The sequence below is a fragment of the Drosophila mauritiana genome, chromosome 2R (assembly GCF_004382145.1).
Source record: "Drosophila mauritiana strain mau12 chromosome 2R, ASM438214v1, whole genome shotgun sequence".
Lineage (NCBI taxonomy): Eukaryota > Metazoa > Arthropoda > Insecta > Diptera > Drosophilidae > Drosophila > Drosophila mauritiana.
In genome coordinates, this window is record NC_046668.1 from 10,465,922 (window position 1) to 10,482,598 (window position 16,677).

Sequence of the window (16,677 nt, forward strand, 5' to 3'; positions counted from 1 at the left end):
ACACGTCAATGCTAATCAGCTGAAATGCAATCAAGTACTAAACGGTCTAGAGTCTGGCCACACTTCCACAAAACCTCTGGCAACGCTTCGTGCGTGGATTAATGGCGTGCCACTCCACATAAATGCTCCTCGGTTTTTGCTTATTATTAACAAAATAGGCACCGCAAAATACTTTTATAACCGAACATGTGTAAATAGCTGGACAGGCGCAATCCCATCCAGAGTGCAGTGATTCGAAGGAGACGCGCGCTAAGCGGTCATCGATAGCAGGGGTTCGCAAAATTGCAAAAAAATTGTGCCGCTTCCTGCCCGTTGTGAAAAGTAAGATTCCAAGTGCCAAAAACTGCGCCGCCGTTTAGCATAAAACATTGGGTAATTGCAGGGTTTGGGACGCTACAATTTGGGCGCTCTCTTTTTGTTGTTTGCGAAAAAGAAATAACCAAACAATATTGGCCACTCTGTGTGCTTGTGCTGGTGCTGCTGCCACTGTGTGTGTGTGTGCGTGTGTGGAGCTTCGTGCTTGTGTGTTCGTGATGCCACCCTCCTCCACTTTTTCAATGTTATTTTGAGGGTCGCATTCGTTGTTGTTGATGTCGCGCGGAATTGTTGCACCTGCCACTGAATCCTTGAAATCCTGACTTGCAGGTAGCTCCCATTGGCGGTGAGGATGGCGGACATAGTGTACCCCACTGGATGCCGGCCGCTGGTCGAGGATTTGGGCACAGACGAGCTGATAAGGCGCCTCAAGGTGAGTCCTGCCCCTGGTTCCCTTAACAAAACTCCTCACTAAGAACAATTCTGCTTTACAGACCCTCGCCAATGTCCTGCAGACTATGGACCAGGACGACAATCTCTACCAGCAATACATACCATTGGCTCTCCATCTGCTGGACGACTTTTTCATGCAACATCCATCCCGTGATGTCCAGCTCTTAATCGCGTGCTGCGTTGCGGATGTCCTGCGGGTTTATGCTCCCGAGGCGCCCTACAAAGAACAAGATCAAATCAAAACTATATTTAAGTTTTTTATCAAGCAACTGCACGGTCTGAAGGATCCGCGCGATCCCTCCTTCAAGCGTTACTTCTATCTGCTGGAGAACCTTGCTTTTGTCAAGTCTTTTAATATGTGTTTCGAACTGGAGGACTGCCAAGAAATCTTCCAAGACCTGTTTAGTACCATCTTCAAGATTGTCAAGTAAGTCGAGCTCTTCCTTTATCCTACGAACTCTTTATAATCACATGTTATACAATTTTCTAGTGACCAGCACAGTGTCAAGGTTACTAACTTTTTTCTAGATGTGCTTAGTCCGTTGATCACAGAAGCCGACAATCTGTCGGTGGAATTGTTGGATCTCATTCTGATTAACATTGTAGAGCCGTATAAATCGAACAACAAGTTTGCCTGCCAATTAACAGAACAACTTCTCACTAAAACGGGCGATGCTCTCGAGTCCACCATCAAAATGGTAATATTTTGCTGATATTTGATGCACCACGTTATTAAAGCTAATCCCTGATCTACAGTTCTTTAACCGTGCTCTGGTCATGGATAAGCCCAACACAAAACTGTCCATTACAAACAAAATCTATGATATCATTTACGAGCTTAACCGCATCAACGCAGGCTTGCTGTGTTCAGTGCTGCCTCAACTGGAGAACAAACTGCTGTCCACGGACGATGCTGAGAGGCTAAGTGAGTAATTTATCAGCATGTACCTTTATTTGCATATTAATAAACTTATTTTCGCTGCTACAGAGGCCACCACTCTCTTGTCTCGTATGTTCTCCGAAAAGGACTCGCAACTAGCGAAAAAGTACCCAAACCTGTTGAAAATCTTCTTTGGGCGCTTCTGCGACATCACCGAACCAGTTCGCATCAAGTGTGTTCAGTCGTCCATGCACTTCCTGCTCAATCATCCAAGTCTTCAGCACGATATCACAGAGAAATTGCAGCTTCGAAATCACGATCTGGACGAAGTGGTGCGCCACGAAGTGGTAATGGCTATTGTGGAAACTGCCAAGCGAGACTTCACCCTCGTTCTCGAAGCGCCCGATCTACTAGAAATTGTGCGCGAGCGGACGCTAGATAAGAAGTACAAAATTCGCAGGGATGCGATGAATGGTCTGGCCTACATCTACAAGCGCGCAATATGCGAACCCAACGATCTAAGCACTGGCCTTAAGGTCAGGGTTGACTGGATTAAGAACAAGATACTGCATGGATACTACAAAGTGGGCTTGGAGGACCGCCTGCTTGTGGAACGCCTACTTATCACCTGCCTGGTTCCCTATAAACTAGCTCCGGAAGAGCGCATGAAGAAGCTATATCATCTGCTAGGCGATCTCGATGCCAATGCCACCAAGGCCTTCGTCGAGCTGCAGAAGAACCAAATGAAGACACGCAATACGGTCAGTGATTGGATCAAGCTACACCACTCTAAGGAGTTCACGCCGCGCGTGCTTAGTCAGCTCAGCGCCAAGCAGGCCAACATCGCCAAGTGGGTTCTATAATATGTTTTCTTTTGAGAGTTTGTAACATCACTGATTTGTTTCTTTTTTCAGACTGCTTCCAGATCCTCTGAAAGCGGCGGAGTACCTAACCCAGTTTAGCAACAACCTGCGAAAGGATGCTCAGCTCCTACGCTGCATTAACATTGTCCTTAAACGCGATGTAAGCTGTCGGGAGTGTGCTGACACGATGGGAGTTCTCCTGAAAAAGCTTGGCGCCCACGTCCAGTCGAATTTGTATTACAACACAGTTAAGATGCTGATTGAGCGCGTGGCATCAGTGATGGTGGACAAGGAATCTATTGGCGTACTTATTAGGTAAACCGCTTACAAGTGCCCTTTGTTGCCAGACTTAATCCGTTAATCTTTTTGCTTAGCCTAATTGAACAATGCATTGAGAAAGGGTCCATGTGTGAGGAGATCGGAATTTCGGCTCAGGAAGCGGGCGAGCGCGGACTCAAGTTGTTAGCCGTGAGTATAGAGATAATTTAAGTTATGATACAGAAATCCACATGATTGCTTTATACTTGCAGATGCTTTCATACGTCTTCTCGGCTCACTTCTTCACCGATACCTCGCTGCGTCATTTAATTTCCCTGCTCAGTTACGAGCAGGACTATGTTGCACCACTGGTGCTAAAGACACTAACTCATCTGGGGCGCTATCAGCCACTCATTGACGACCCTACACCGGCTATTCTCGACGAGCTGGCTCCGGTGTGCAAGGACTTCGCACTCATTGGAACCCCTAAGCAAGCAAAGCACGCGGTGCGATGTATTTTCGTAAACAGCCAGTCGTCGGCTGCCACTGATGGAGCAACAAGTGGAGCCGGAAGTGCGTCCACAACTACACAAACAGTGCATCCTATTTTCAACGAGATCATCGAGACGCTTCGCTTAAAACTGACACCAAACTGTGAGGATCAGCGCACAAAGATTGTGACCTTGGGTCACATTGCCTACAATATGCCACAGGCCTTTCTGACGCCCATTAAGAATATGATTGCGCGACGTATTGTCAAAGAGCTGCTTATCCAAGAAGTTCCTGCGCAGCGGGACTACGAACTGCCAGAGGACAGTGACTGGTGTGCCCAAGAGAAACTACCGCCGGACACTCTATGTAAGCTGGATGCGCTCAAGGCTATGGCCAGGTGGCTTTTGGGACTGCGTACCGATGAGCACGCTGCCCAGAAAACATTCCGAATGCTGGCGGCGTTTGTTAACCAACGGGGCGATTTGCTCGGCCAGAACCGTCTTTGCGGTGCCGAGAAATCCTGGCTGCGCCTCGGGGCAGCCTGCGCCATGCTCAAGGTGTGCGAACAAAAGGGCGTGGGTGATCAGTACAGCGCTGAGCAGTACTTGCAGCTTTCCCAGCTGATGGTGAGTAGAGACATTCATCTAGTGCTTATAGTCTCAATGTCTAACTCGGCATTCCCGTAGGCTGATCCAGTGCCAGAAGTTCGGGAAATCTTTGCTCGCAAGCTGCACAAAGGATTGAGCAGAAGTTTGCCTAGGAACTGTTTGCCGCTGGACTTCATGGGCTTGTATGTGCTGGCTGGTCTAGAGACTGAGAGAAAGTGAGTAGTTCAAGCCACCATCGGATTCGTTCTGAAAAGTATTGATAAATATTTTCAACAGATTGCAAGACCTTGTGCGTCACTATGCAGAAACGGATGTAAACAAACGGCGGGAATATCTCAAGACTGTGGCTATGACATGTAGGTGTTTGACTTATGGAATCATATTGTGTATTTTAACCATCTAACCATATTATTCCAGCTCCCGACAGCTCAACGGAGTCACAATCACTACACATACTACCTGACTACATGCTGGCTTTCGCTATTCCCGTGCTGGTCCACGATCCCCGCTTCACGAATCACGAGGACTACGTACAGCTGCGCAAGATGGAGAAGTGCCTGCGTTTCATTCTGGAGCCGCTGATGGCCAAACGCGAAACGTTTGTCCACAGCTTCTACAAGCAGCTGCTGCAGCTGATAAAGCATCGCGAGTTCAGTCTAGGGTCGGACAAGCGCGACAACTATGTATGCCACTTATTCATTTTCCCAGGTTTCCCTTTTTTTTAATCATATATATACATATATTTTTTGGTTTTCAGAAAATGTGGGCGCTCTGCGATCTTGCCATGTACATTATCGACTCCAAGTTCAGTCCATTTGATGGCAACACGAGCACCTTCTCCATGCCTCTGGCTTTGCCAGAAATGTATTATAAACAGCCTGCCGTTGCGAATTTCCAAAACAATGACGTCTATATACCGCTGGACGTGTATACGCTGGGAGCCAAATCCACGAGCAAAGCTGCCGCAACAGCAATGACGACGTCGCGAGCAGCAGTGGCTCCAAAGAGGCCGGCGGAACAGTCAATCATGGATGATGAGAATCCGCAGGTGAGTGAAGTCCTTGGAATATTCTGAGAATGAATCTAATTCCTCTGTGAAATTTGTCAGGAGAACAATCTGTTCGACAACATACGAGCGGCTGACACTACGGAGCCCATGGCCAAACGAACGCGCGCAGGAGCCGCTTCAGCCAAATCATAGGGGCTGGGATGGCGCAGACTGGAGGTGGAGTGAGCGCATACTTGTTAGTTTAGTTATGTTTAGTCTAGGCACCTAAGTTAACTAAATATTTAAGACGTAGGAAAGACCACGATAGTTGTTAAACCGACACTACCTTTATCCACACCATGCAACTCACAACTAAGCACCCAGAATTCGGATTGTTCAGTTTCAGTATGTACTATATCAATTTTGTGAGATAAACCAAAAACACAAACATCAACAAAAAAAAAGAAACAAGTGTCGAAAAATCTGTTAACCGCAACTCTGTAAAAGTAATTATTTATCATTTAAAATGTTTTATCCTGTTCTTTTATAGTGTTTGATTTATTAATTGATTTTACCATTATTTTTAGACTATTGTATATCGAATAAAAAAAGGAAAGTATATCGCGCATAAGTTAAAGTACGAAGTAAAGTAATGAAAACGTAAACAGAGCCTTATTAAGTAATTAAAATTAACTTTTCTATGATCGCAGTTAATTTTTAGTTAATGTAACATCATCATAATACATACAATTATCTCGTTAAATTCAAGAAGTATGCATTCAAAATGCATTCAAAAAGAAAACCTAAAAACGTAAGAATTGAAAAGAAAACTACAAAGATAAAAATAAAATGAATACACACATTAAACTATAAAACATGTACATTAAACAATTATGGTTTTTCAATTACAAATAAACGTATGATTATTATTTTAATGTTAAAATGTATATCGAAAGTGGGCTTTTAGTTTAAATTATTAATATTTGGCCATTTTTTAATTTAACGTAAGTATACAAAATGGCTAAAATATAATTTTTGTTTCTAAATTTTTTCTTTTCAATTTTAAAGTCGTTCTTAGAAGGGCTAAAGCAAATTTGAATATTGATAACAAATGTGCTATCGATAAGAGGCCATCGATAGTTCGCAGTGCAACATCAACTCTCCCATCACTAGTTCCAATTGCATTTTCTGCGTTTGTTTTTTTCGGGGGTGTGACGTTTTTCTTGTTGTTTTTGTGCTATTGTGAAATAAACCAAACAATTGTCGAGTTAAAAAGACACTGATTGTTGTTTTGCGTCGCAGTTCGAACAACGAAAACCAATCCCAAACAAAGCTTACGCCGGCAAAACCGCGAAATGCAGGTGGAACCAGCCGACGTCGGCTGTGACGTCACGCATCGCCAGCAGGAGAAAAACAAAACCAATGGGATTTTCTCGACGGCAGTCAGAAGTAAAAAAAACGGGCAACCGAACGGACGGATCTACACCTCCACGCCGAAGACCTCGCATCCAAAACTTGAGCACTACGTGGGCGTTGCTGAACCCACGGAAAAGGGGCGAGTGGGCGTGGTGACCGCCCTAGATCCGCTGATCAAAAAGGTTGCCCTTCTCTTCGGGGTTCTTATCATTGGCTACAAAAGCGTCATCTTAACCAGTAAGTGTGCCAAGTTGGGGGCTAAACGTAAATATATTGTGGGCTTATTGGATTTCCATTTGTTTATATATATGCCCAGGTAAGGCGGGGGTGCGAATTCAAGGTTGCAATTGTCGGTTGCGTCGTCTTTACTCGCACTTTGTTTATATTCTCGCGTTTATAAATAGTTGAAGTTCGTGTGATCTCATAGCGGCGTTGTTTGTTCCCCCTGCATAAGCCACCGAATAGCGAAAAAACGTCTATATAAGGAAGGTAAATTTTTTGACGCGCATTAGCCGTCTCATTTGCATACGAACGTACTGAAGACCTTAGAAAAATCGGCTGAGAGTGATTAGTCGCTTCATCTTTGAGGCAGAATGCCATTAGTTATTGTTTGCCCAGCGGCTATTAGTTATTCGTCTACGCTTAGCTTAACGGTATTTAGCACTGGGTTTTCGTCACGCGACACATACATGCATACATATTAACATTAGAAGGTACCGCTAGAAGGCCCAGGAAAATAACGAATTTTTCTAACGATTCCAGCAATCTTCATTTGCTGCAGGTTTTGCGTTAGGGTGGCTCCAAAAAGGTACCACAAAAAGTGTAACAAACTTTAACACTTTTTAGTCATTGGTGGACTAATTCCAAAATATAAATTTAATATAAACAAAAAACGAATTTTATACATTGGCAAGAACAGAAATAATTACAGCAATACAAACAAATATTTATTTCCAATCGTTAAGTGCGATCCAAATCTATAAAAAGCGCAACCTTGGTACTTATGATGTAACGAATGGGGTTTCACTACATTTTTGTAAATTTCTTTGCCCACTAATACTTTTCATTTAGCCAAATTACTTTGATTCCCTCATAGAGTACATATCTGACTAATAAATTTGAACCACCCTAGTTATAAACCCAACATTTTGACGTGTTTATCACGCTAGGACTGATAACACTGAAATCAATAGTACAACACTCAAACTGAGATACTAACGAGCTTCGTGCGTTCTCTTTACAGTGCCATACATCACGGGCGATTCCATCCAGGTGCTGAGCCACCAGGTGCAGAGTAGGTGGAACGAGACCTTGGTGTGGGCCACCAGTCACCAGCTGGGCTCCAGGCTGAGTCCCCTGCTGTGTGGCCTTCTAGTGGCAGCTTTCGCGTACGGAATCGTGTACTTAGACAGCGCGGTGCCTGGCGTAAATCCGCCCTCGCCCTTTACGCCGCGTTCCAAGAAACGGTAAGCTCTGGGGGAATCACCTTTAATTATTAATTATAACGTGGAGTCTTTACTTCAATTTGCAGTTTCCGCGAGGAGAAGACTGCCTCGATGCACTTGGGTTACTTGTGCGCCCTGTTCTGCGGATTTCTGGTAACGGTCTTCATGTACTTTGATTTGTACTGGTAGAACTGAATACCCATTTCCTTCCAATTAGTTTAATAAGTTCACCAGTATTAGAGTTTATACGCCCACTTCGGAATTTGTATTTATTGTAGTCCTTGAAACTGTGCAATGCTCCTGGAGAGAATCGTCAGGGGGCATTTTGAAGCTAACTTAGTTCCTAGGTATGTCAATTATACATAAGTTACTAACTATAAATTATTCATGATTTGTAAACTACAAAAGTACAAAATGAAACATTTCACTGTTGATTGGAGATCAGGATCGAAATGCTTAGGCTAGCATATTTATACCTTATAAAAAGTACTCTGTCGGCTGGCCTAAAAATCTCAAGAAAACTGTATCCTTAAAAAATAAATTACTTTTGCACAGTGTTTTGCATTAAAATATACGAGGTCACATTTTCAATGCGCATAAATTGCTGTTGCCAGTCAATATCGCTTACCTGGTCAATCTTAAAAGTTTTCAAGCGATTTGCGCCAATAAATTGGCCCACGAGATGGACAAAGCAGCCTTATAATGGAAAAAACTTTGGTTAAGTAATGGTTATCAGTTTCCTGCATTTTACCTGGGCTCCACGTTGTCATAACGCCTTCGAAATCGTAGTAAATTCCCTGAAGGACGGGCCCCGATTCTTTGTTTCGCACGAGCAAGGTGTGCTCTCCACGTTTTCCCACAATTATCCTTAGCAATTTTCCTGAAAAACGATAATTAATGATTTAACTTGCCAAATTTAGCTATATTAATAATTTTGTCTAAAAATATATATAGTAATTTGATTTTAAAAGTATTTCACTTAAGACCCACCGTAAACATTCCAAATAGCGTTGATTTCCGGATACATTTTGTGAATTTTAAGGCAGAAATCCACGCGTCCAATTAAACTAATTAAGTTTCGTCCTGGTTTCAACATCGGGGAGCTTGGCAACCCTGGGGATTCCTTTTTGGCTGACATTTCGCAACTGGATTTTTCCAGGGTAATCGGTGATTGAACGTTCTCCTTTTTGGGACGAATTTTCACTTCCTCCACGAATCCATCGTATATAAGCTTATTATCCTTACGACTGACAGTTAGTTTGGTTTGCCGCAATTGACTGCTATTTTTGCGCAAAAGCTCAGCGGCCGTTGGGAAACTGCGATTCAATTGCGAGACGTTGTTGGCCAGTTGGGTCTTAAATTGAGCTTGGTTGTTACCCAGAGGGGTACGTGGTTTAACTGAAACAATGTTTATTTTTTGTTAGTTTTAAATAATTCTCAGTGCTTAATTGCGGAACTTAACCTTTAGCAAACATTCTTGCAGCCATCAAATTGTAACGGCTATATTCCAATCAGCCTGACCGTTTTAATTTTGTTTAAGAATACTTTACGATTTGTTAAGTGTTGGCTAACGTTTGAAATCGACCACAATACTGGGCAAATCGATTGTATCGAATACATATCGATTGCACCTCCAACTGTCCACGCGAGAGTTTTATATTTTTTATTTTTACATGCATATTTGTTGATAACTGGGGTTTTCTGTGAACCGCGTCTAACTTCCAGCCAGCCATGAGCACAATATTGGAGAAAATCTCGGCCATCGAGTCGGAGGTGAGTGGAACTTGTAGCTCTTGCCGATTTTACAGAAACTAACCTGTCTCGCATCCATTTACCCCGCGGATTCCCCCCTGGATTCCATCAAAATCACCGGGTTATTGGACCACCTTCTCAACTGCATCCTAGATGGCCCGAACCCAGAAGAACAAGGCCACCTCGGCCCATTTGGGTCTGCTGAAGGCGAAGCTGGCCAAGCTGCGACGCGAGCTGATTTCACCCAAAGGAGGCGGCGGCGGAACCGGCGAAGGTGAGCTCCTGGATATACAATTCAAGCTATCACTTAACATTATGTATTTCCAGCTGGCTTCGAGGTGGCCAAGACTGGAGATGCCCGGGTGGGATTTGTAGGATTTCCTTCAGTGGGTAAATCCACACTGCTCTCCAACTTGGCTGGCGTTTACTCCGAGGTGGCGGCCTACGAATTCACAACGTTGACCACTGTGCCGGGATGCATCAAGTACAAGGGCGCCAAGATCCAGCTGCTGGATTTGCCCGGTATCATTGAGGGCGCCAAGGATGGCAAGGGTCGAGGTCGTCAGGTGATAGCTGTCGCTCGCACCTGTAACCTCATTTTCATGGTGCTGGATTGCCTGAAACCGCTTGGCCACAAGAAACTCCTCGAGCATGAATTGGAGGGCTTCGGCATCCGGCTTAACAAGAAACCACCAAATATCTACTACAAGCGGAAGGACAAGGGCGGCATCAATCTGAACAGCATGGTTCCTCAGTCCGAGCTGGACACGGATCTGGTGAAGACCATTCTATCCGAGTACAAGATCCACAATGCGGACATCACCCTGAGATACGACGCCACTAGTGACGACCTGATCGACGTTATCGAGGGCAACCGCATCTACATACCCTGCATCTATCTGCTGAACAAGATCGATCAGATCTCCATCGAGGAGCTGGACGTCATCTACAAGATCCCGCATTGCGTGCCCATCTCGGCCCATCACCACTGGAACTTTGACGATCTGCTGGAGCTGATGTGGGAGTACCTGCGGCTGCAGCGCATCTACACCAAGCCCAAGGGCCAGCTGCCCGACTACAACTCGCCCGTGGTGCTCCACAACGAGCACACCAGCATTGAAGATTTCTGCAACAAGCTGCATCGCTCCATTGCCAAGGAATTTAAATAGTGAGTGCGCTTCACTTTTCCTCAGTTCTCTTGGTTATTAACATTTATGTATTTCCTTCGTAGTGCGCTGGTTTGGGGCTCATCTGTGAAGCATCAGCCTCAGAAGGTGGGCATCGACCACGTTCTCAACGACGAGGATGTCGTCCAGATTGTGAAGAAGGTTTAGACTCTGTGCAACGATAACACTTTGATTATTTGATGGCATTTTTTATTCGAAAATAAAAAACGAATGTGCTTTATGTGTGCGTGGATTTAAGGTGGCTTAAGTTAAAGGAAAACCTTTTAATTTTTATTTCATCAATTTTTTTTATTGGCGTGCACATTGAATTAATTAAAGCTAGATTTAGCGGGAATTATTTGCACTGCCAGCTCTATGGGAATAACTTTGCTATCACTTGCCCAAGTATATCGATAACCGATAGGTAAAGAAACCCCATATCGAAGAACCTCATAGCACGCTGTTTTGTTGACAAACTTAAATTGAATTATTAAAGCGAAATGGTGGAGCTAAAGATGGGCGATCACAACATGGAGGCCACCGCCTGGGATCCCGGCGACAGCAAGGACTGGTCGGTGCCCATAAAGCCGCTGACGGAGAAGTGGAAATTGGTGCCGGCATTCTTGCAAGTGAAAGGATTAGTGAAGCAACACATAGATTCATTCAATCACTTCATCAACGTGGACATAAAAAAGATTGTGAAGGCCAACGAGCTGGTGACCAGTGGAGCTGATCCTTTGTTTTACCTGAAGTACTTGGATGTGCGGGTGGGCAAACCGGACATCGACGATGGGTTCAACATCACCAAAGCGACTACGCCGCACGAGTGCCGCCTGAGGGACACCACGTACTCCGCCCCTATCACCGTGGACATCGAGTACACGAGGGGAACCCAACGGATCAAGCGGAATAATTTGCTCATCGGAAGGATGCCCCTCATGCTGCGCTGCTCCAATTGCGCCCTTACCGGCAAGTCGGAGTTCGAGCTGTCCAAACTGAATGAGTGTCCACTAGATCCTGGCGGTTACTTTGTCGTGCGGGGCCAGGAGAAGGTTATCCTCATTCAGGAGCAGCTGTCATGGAACAAGATGCTCACCGAGGACTTTAACGGTGTGGTGCAATGCCAGGTTACCTCCTCCACACACGAAAAGAAGTCACGTACTTTGGTGCTGAGCAAGCATGGAAAGTACTACCTGAAGCATAACTCGATGACGGACGACATACCCATTGTGGTGATCTTTAAAGCTCTGGGCGTAGTTTCCGATCAGGAAATTCAATCGCTTATTGGCTTAGACAGCAAATCGCAGAATAGATTCGGTGCCTCTCTTATAGATGCCTACAACCTGAAGGTCTTTACACAGCAAAGGGCTTTGGAGTACATGGGTAGGTTGGTTATCCCTACTTGAAGACTGTCTTTAAAACTTTTCTTATCTAGGCTCCAAGTTGGTGGTCAAGCGTTTTCAGAGTGCCACCACAAAAACGCCCTCGGAAGAGGCCCGTGAGCTGCTGTTGACCACCATTTTGGCGCACGTGCCCGTGGACAACTTCAACTTGCAAATGAAGGCCATCTATGTATCCATGATGGTGCGTCGTGTGATGGCCGCCGAGCTGGACAAAACGCTCTTTGACGACCGTGATTACTACGGCAACAAGCGTCTGGAGCTGGCAGGTTCCTTGCTCTCCATGATGTTCGAGGATCTGTTCAAGCGCATGAACTGGGAGCTTAAGACCATTGCGGACAAAAATATACCCAAGGTGAAGGCGGCGCAGTTCGATGTGGTTAAGCATATGAGGGCGGCACAGATCACCGCGGGACTGGAGTCTGCTATCAGTTCCGGCAACTGGACCATCAAGCGATTTAAGATGGAAAGAGCTGGCGTAACGCAGGTTCTGTCCCGCTTGAGTTATATATCAGCGTTGGGAATGATGACCCGTGTGAACTCGCAGTTTGAGAAGACGCGTAAGGTGTCGGGACCCAGATCTCTGCAGCCCAGTCAATGGGGTATGCTGTGTCCCTCGGACACTCCAGAAGGTGAGGCCTGTGGTCTGGTCAAAAATCTGGCTCTGATGACGCACATCACCACCGAAGTGGAGGAGCGACCCGTTATGATAGTGGCTTTCAATGCTGGCGTGGAAGACATACGAGAAGTGAGCGGCAACCCCATCAATAATCCGAATGTATTCCTCGTCTTCATCAATGGTAATGTTCTGGGTCTCACCTTGAACCACAAGCACCTGGTGCGGAACCTTCGCTACATGCGCAGAAAGGGTCGGATGGGCAGCTACGTGTCTGTGCACACATCATACACCCAGCGATGCATCTACATCCACACGGATGGCGGTCGTCTGTGCCGCCCCTATGTAATTGTGGAGAATCGTCGCCCGCTGGTGAAGCAGCATCACTTGGACGAGCTGAACCGTGGGATTCGCAAGTTCGACGACTTTCTTTTGGACGGACTAATCGAGTATTTAGATGTAAACGAGGAGAACGATTCGTTTATCGCCTGGAACGAGGATCAAATAGAGGACCGGACTACACACTTGGAAATCGAACCCTTCACTTTGCTGGGAGTCTGTGCAGGATTGGTACCCTATCCTCATCACAACCAGAGTCCCAGGAACACCTATCAGTGTGCTATGGGTAAGCAGGCGATGGGAATGATTGGCTATAACCAGAAGAACAGGATTGACTCGCTGATGTACAATCTGGTGTATCCCCACGCTCCTATGGTGAAATCCAAGACTATTGAGCTTACCAACTTTGATAAACTGCCTGCTGGTCAGAATGCCACTGTGGCAGTTATGAGTTACTCTGGATACGATATCGAAGATGCGCTGATCTTAAACAAGGCCTCAATAGATCGCGGATATGGACGCTGTCTGGTGTACAAAAACTCAAAGTGCACTGTGAAACGGTATGCGAATCAGACCTTCGACAGAATCATGGGTCCCATGAAAGATGCGCTAACGAACAAGGTTATCTTCAAGCACGACGTTCTGGACACTGACGGAATTGTGGCTCCAGGCGAGCAGGTTCAAAACAAACAGATTATGATTAACAAGGAGATGCCCGCGGTGACATCGATGAATCCGCTGCAGGGTCAGTCTGCACAGGTTCCCTACACCGCAGTGCCCATTAGCTATAAGGGTCCCGAGCCCAGTTACATCGAACGCGTGATGGTTTCCGCCAATGCCGAGGAAGACTTTCTCATCAAGATCCTGCTGCGCCAGACACGTATCCCCGAGATCGGGGACAAGTTCAGCTCTCGACACGGACAAAAAGGCGTGACTGGCTTGATTGTTGAACAGGAGGATATGCCCTTTAATGACTTCGGCATCTGCCCGGATATGATCATGAACCCCCACGGATTTCCCTCCCGTATGACAGTGGGTAAAACCCTAGAGCTGCTCGGCGGCAAGGCTGGTCTCTTGGAGGGCAAGTTCCACTATGGAACTGCGTTCGGAGGCTCCAAGGTGGAAGACATTCAGGCGGAGCTGGAGCGCCACGGTTTCAACTACGTGGGCAAGGACTTTTTCTACTCCGGCATCACAGGATCACCACTTGAGGCCTACATCTACTCGGGACCCGTGTACTACCAAAAACTGAAGCACATGGTGCAGGATAAGATGCATGCCCGCGCCCGAGGACCTAAGGCTGTGCTCACCCGTCAGCCGACGCAGGGCAGGAGTCGCGAGGGTGGCCTTCGTCTGGGTGAAATGGAGCGTGATTGCCTGATTTCTTACGGAGCTAGTATGCTGATCATGGAGCGTCTGATGATCTCATCGGATGCCTTTGAGGTGGATGTTTGCCGGACTTGCGGCAGGATGGCCTACTGCTCCTGGTGTCATTTCTGCCAGTCGTCGGCGAATGTCTCTAAGATATCCATGCCGTATGCCTGCAAACTGCTCTTCCAGGAGTTAACCAGCATGAATGTGGTGCCGAAAATGATTTTGGAAAACTATTAACGATGCAATGGTCTGAAACGGAATAAAATAATTGTTATATAATAATAATCTTAGAAGTGCCTAAATGGTTAATAATGGAAACTTGCATCCGTTTTCGAATATTTTTGTAAATATGAAAGGTGTATAATCTCTGGCAAAGGTAAAATTCCTACGCATTCATTAAGTTTCCATGACCGCGAGCTGCAAATGTCAAAATGAAGAGGTTCAAACGAAGTCAGCGAAAGAAAGTCCTCTTGAATTTTAACGAGGTCCTTTGGCATAGCAGCTTTCTGTTCGTTAACAGGCACACGCAAGCTGTTACTTAAAAGGACTTAGCCGTGTTAAATCGCTTCTGTTATCATTTTTTATTGCGCAAAGGATAATTAGTTGTGTCTGCCCTTTTGGCCGAATTTAAAACGCCTGTGTCTGGACAAAAGATTAAGCTTTTGAAAGTTGAAATGTTTTTTGTTATTCTGTTGCTTTGTTTGCTCTTTGTCCTTATAATCCTTTATCTTATTTGTATTTTGCGTTTTTGCTCCGTTAAACTAAACACTCTTAAGCGACTTCATGCTTCTTAGTAAAACCAATATCGCCAGGCGTTGATTTATTGGTTTCCCTCGATATTGCCTATTGCCAGATTCCCCGTGAGGCAATTACCTGTCACCTGGCTTCGAGGTGGAGCTTCAACCCAGATTCCGGCCAATGTGTCAACGTCTCCGTGGTCAATGCACCGCGGTGCATGCACGTGACCTGCGAACTGCAGCCGACACAGCCACCCACACAAGCCAATGTCCTTGTGCGTCCTTTCGAGTGACCTGCGCTTAAAATAGTCACAGCCACCACTCGGTGTACCACCCACTGCTGCTCCTCCTCCGCAGGACTCGTAGAAGTTACTATGTGCAGTGCAATGACAGCAAACGGGGCAAACTGCCAGCAGCAGAAGGAGCATCAGCATCCGAGGAACCAATGGTGCGCACTAGGATGACAATTTAAGGCTGCCCCATCTCTGATCCCCCATACTTGCATGCCCACCTCTTTTCCGGGCTATTCAGTTCCGTTCTACACAGTGAAAAACTATTTACATTTATATATAGTTACTTATAAAGTATATTAAAGTATTTCCATGACTAAATGCAAACTACTCATTTTCTGTTATTTCTATTCATACCTAGATAACTTTTTGGATACCATATGCCAATTAGGCGCTGATAACTATGCAATAGATTTTTTAGTTTTTAGTATCTGTGTCTATTTTTCGCCGTGCATAAACTGATGAGAACCCAATCTGGGGCCACCTTCCGGCTTTGGCTTGCCTTTCATGTATTTTGGCCATTTGTCAAAAGTTTTCTTTTTGCTCTTCTTATCTGGACGGTTCGTTGATGTGTGCATGGCAATAGATGTATATAGATTTAAATGGGTGTTGGCCACTTGAGTAGAAAGTTAAGCGTAGTCCAACTGCTCTTTTGGCCGGGTTCCAAGCGGGCGAGGGGATTCTGAATTGACAAAACCGGATATCATTGGGCTGATAATGCGCAACCCCTCCCAATGGACTAATTGAATCCGAAAGCACCTTCCGATGGAAATAGAGATTAGATTGCTGGAATCACCTTAACTTTTCAGCCAGGATTGTTCCAGAAAACTCTTTGTGTTTTCTAGGTCCTAGGCCACAGCCAAATGTTAACATATTCAGCGGAGAGAACGTGTTTTGACTATGTTTGTTTGCTCTTTGTAAGCTTTATGTTTCAATATTATTACAATTTCTAATCAGTTTTTTGTTTTGTTTTAGAAGCTAAGTATTACAAATAATTAACTGATACAATAAAAAAGCTGAAATAATCAAAATCTACAGAGAATAATTTATTAATAAATTAATTTTAAACGAAAATATTAAGCTACAGAAAAATGTTTACTTATCATTATAAAAAAGAAACATGGCCAATGGAACATAAAACAAATATTATTTGAACTTATCAGTTAACATTCATTTAACAGCGAGCACTCGCAGTGCGAACTTAACATCTGTTAGAAAGCACTTTTCTCTGCGTATAAAAGGCAGTGCTTTTGAGCAAATCGCGCTCATTTCAAAACCGGCGCTC

At 45.1% G+C, this 16,677-nt stretch overlaps 5 protein-coding genes across 6 annotated transcripts; 4 read left to right on the forward strand and 1 right to left on the reverse strand.

The window, feature by feature from the left end:
• The first annotated feature begins 62 nt into the window (after nt 1–62).
• Nucleotides 63–5,625, forward strand: LOC117136340 (sister chromatid cohesion protein PDS5 homolog B). The gene is made up of 14 exons (XM_033297203.1): nt 63–321; nt 646–748; nt 810–1,195; nt 1,259–1,466; nt 1,525–1,693; nt 1,757–2,498; nt 2,563–2,826; nt 2,886–2,979; nt 3,042–3,887; nt 3,948–4,084; nt 4,146–4,225; nt 4,287–4,552; nt 4,627–4,917; nt 4,978–5,625. Exons 2-14 carry the CDS (start codon nt 668–670, stop codon nt 5,068–5,070), a joined length of 3,657 nt encoding a protein of 1,218 aa, XP_033153094.1. The 5' UTR covers nt 63–321; nt 646–667; the 3' UTR covers nt 5,071–5,625.
• A 401-nt stretch (nt 5,626–6,026) lies between these two features.
• LOC117137557 (ADP-ribosylation factor-like protein 6-interacting protein 6) lies at nt 6,027–8,292 on the forward strand. Of its 2 annotated transcripts, XM_033299059.1 has the most exons (4): nt 6,027–6,510; nt 7,517–7,739; nt 7,805–7,871; nt 7,936–8,292. In XM_033299059.1, the coding sequence occupies exons 1-4, from the start codon at nt 6,213–6,215 to the stop codon at nt 8,056–8,058; spliced, it is 711 nt and encodes a 236-aa protein (XP_033154950.1). In that variant the 5' UTR covers nt 6,027–6,212; the 3' UTR covers nt 8,059–8,292. The 2 variants fall into 2 exon arrangements, with proteins under 2 accessions (XP_033154950.1, XP_033154951.1); XM_033299060.1 differs by having other exon boundaries at nt 6,030–6,510; nt 7,805–8,026.
• On the reverse strand, nt 8,260–9,224 carry LOC117137556. Its single transcript, XM_033299056.1, has 4 exons — nt 9,181–9,224; nt 8,709–9,116; nt 8,470–8,598; nt 8,260–8,414 (listed from the first exon to the last, which is right to left on the reverse strand). Exons 1-4 carry the CDS (start codon nt 9,203–9,205, stop codon nt 8,260–8,262), a joined length of 717 nt encoding a protein of 238 aa, XP_033154947.1. The 5' UTR covers nt 9,206–9,224.
• Nucleotides 9,225–9,336: 112 nt separating this feature from the next.
• On the forward strand, nt 9,337–10,877 carry LOC117137578 (GTP-binding protein 128up). The gene is made up of 4 exons (XM_033299084.1): nt 9,337–9,491; nt 9,624–9,744; nt 9,798–10,638; nt 10,702–10,877. The coding sequence occupies exons 1-4, from the start codon at nt 9,450–9,452 to the stop codon at nt 10,802–10,804; spliced, it is 1,107 nt and encodes a 368-aa protein (XP_033154975.1). The 5' UTR covers nt 9,337–9,449; the 3' UTR covers nt 10,805–10,877.
• A 181-nt stretch (nt 10,878–11,058) lies between these two features.
• LOC117136625 (DNA-directed RNA polymerase III subunit RPC2) lies at nt 11,059–14,650 on the forward strand. Its single transcript, XM_033297614.1, has 2 exons — nt 11,059–12,019; nt 12,072–14,650. Exons 1-2 carry the CDS (start codon nt 11,137–11,139, stop codon nt 14,600–14,602), a joined length of 3,414 nt encoding a protein of 1,137 aa, XP_033153505.1. The 5' UTR covers nt 11,059–11,136; the 3' UTR covers nt 14,603–14,650.
• The last annotated feature ends 2,027 nt before the right edge of the window (nt 14,651–16,677 follow it).

Excerpts from the sequence above, each read along its gene's own strand:
- LOC117137557 (XM_033299059.1), top strand. The coding sequence starts at position 6,213 with ATGCAGGTGGAACCAGCCGACGTCGGCTGTGACGTCACGCATCGCCAG. Across the intron at positions 7,740-7,804 it reads ACGCCGCGTTCCAAGAAACG|TTTCCGCGAGGAGAAGACTG; the intron begins GTAAGCTCTGGG and ends TTCAATTTGCAG. Across the intron at positions 7,872-7,935 it reads CCCTGTTCTGCGGATTTCTG|TTTAATAAGTTCACCAGTAT; the intron begins GTAACGGTCTTC and ends CCTTCCAATTAG.
- LOC117137578 (XM_033299084.1), top strand. The coding sequence starts at position 9,450 with ATGAGCACAATATTGGAGAAAATCTCGGCCATCGAGTCGGAG. Across the intron at positions 9,745-9,797 it reads CGGCGGCGGAACCGGCGAAG|CTGGCTTCGAGGTGGCCAAG; the intron begins GTGAGCTCCTGG and ends ATGTATTTCCAG. Across the intron at positions 10,639-10,701 it reads ATTGCCAAGGAATTTAAATA|TGCGCTGGTTTGGGGCTCAT; the intron begins GTGAGTGCGCTT and ends TTTCCTTCGTAG.
- LOC117136625 (XM_033297614.1), top strand. The coding sequence starts at position 11,137 with ATGGTGGAGCTAAAGATGGGCGATCACAACATGGAGGCCACCGCCTGG. Across the intron at positions 12,020-12,071 it reads AAGGGCTTTGGAGTACATGG|GCTCCAAGTTGGTGGTCAAG; the intron begins GTAGGTTGGTTA and ends TTTCTTATCTAG.
- LOC117137556 (XM_033299056.1), bottom strand. The coding sequence starts at position 9,205 with ATGGCTGCAAGAATGTTTGCTAAAG. Across the intron at positions 9,117-9,180 it reads TGCAAGAATGTTTGCTAAAG|TTAAACCACGTACCCCTCTG; the intron begins GTTAAGTTCCGC and ends ACATTGTTTCAG. Across the intron at positions 8,415-8,469 it reads TATGACAACGTGGAGCCCAG|GCTGCTTTGTCCATCTCGTG; the intron begins GTAAAATGCAGG and ends TTCCATTATAAG.
- LOC117136340 (XM_033297203.1), top strand. The coding sequence starts at position 668 with ATGGCGGACATAGTGTACCCCACTGGATGCCGGCCGCTGGTCGAGGAT. Across the intron at positions 749-809 it reads AGCTGATAAGGCGCCTCAAG|ACCCTCGCCAATGTCCTGCA; the intron begins GTGAGTCCTGCC and ends TCTGCTTTACAG. Across the intron at positions 1,196-1,258 it reads ACCATCTTCAAGATTGTCAA|TGACCAGCACAGTGTCAAGG; the intron begins GTAAGTCGAGCT and ends ACAATTTTCTAG.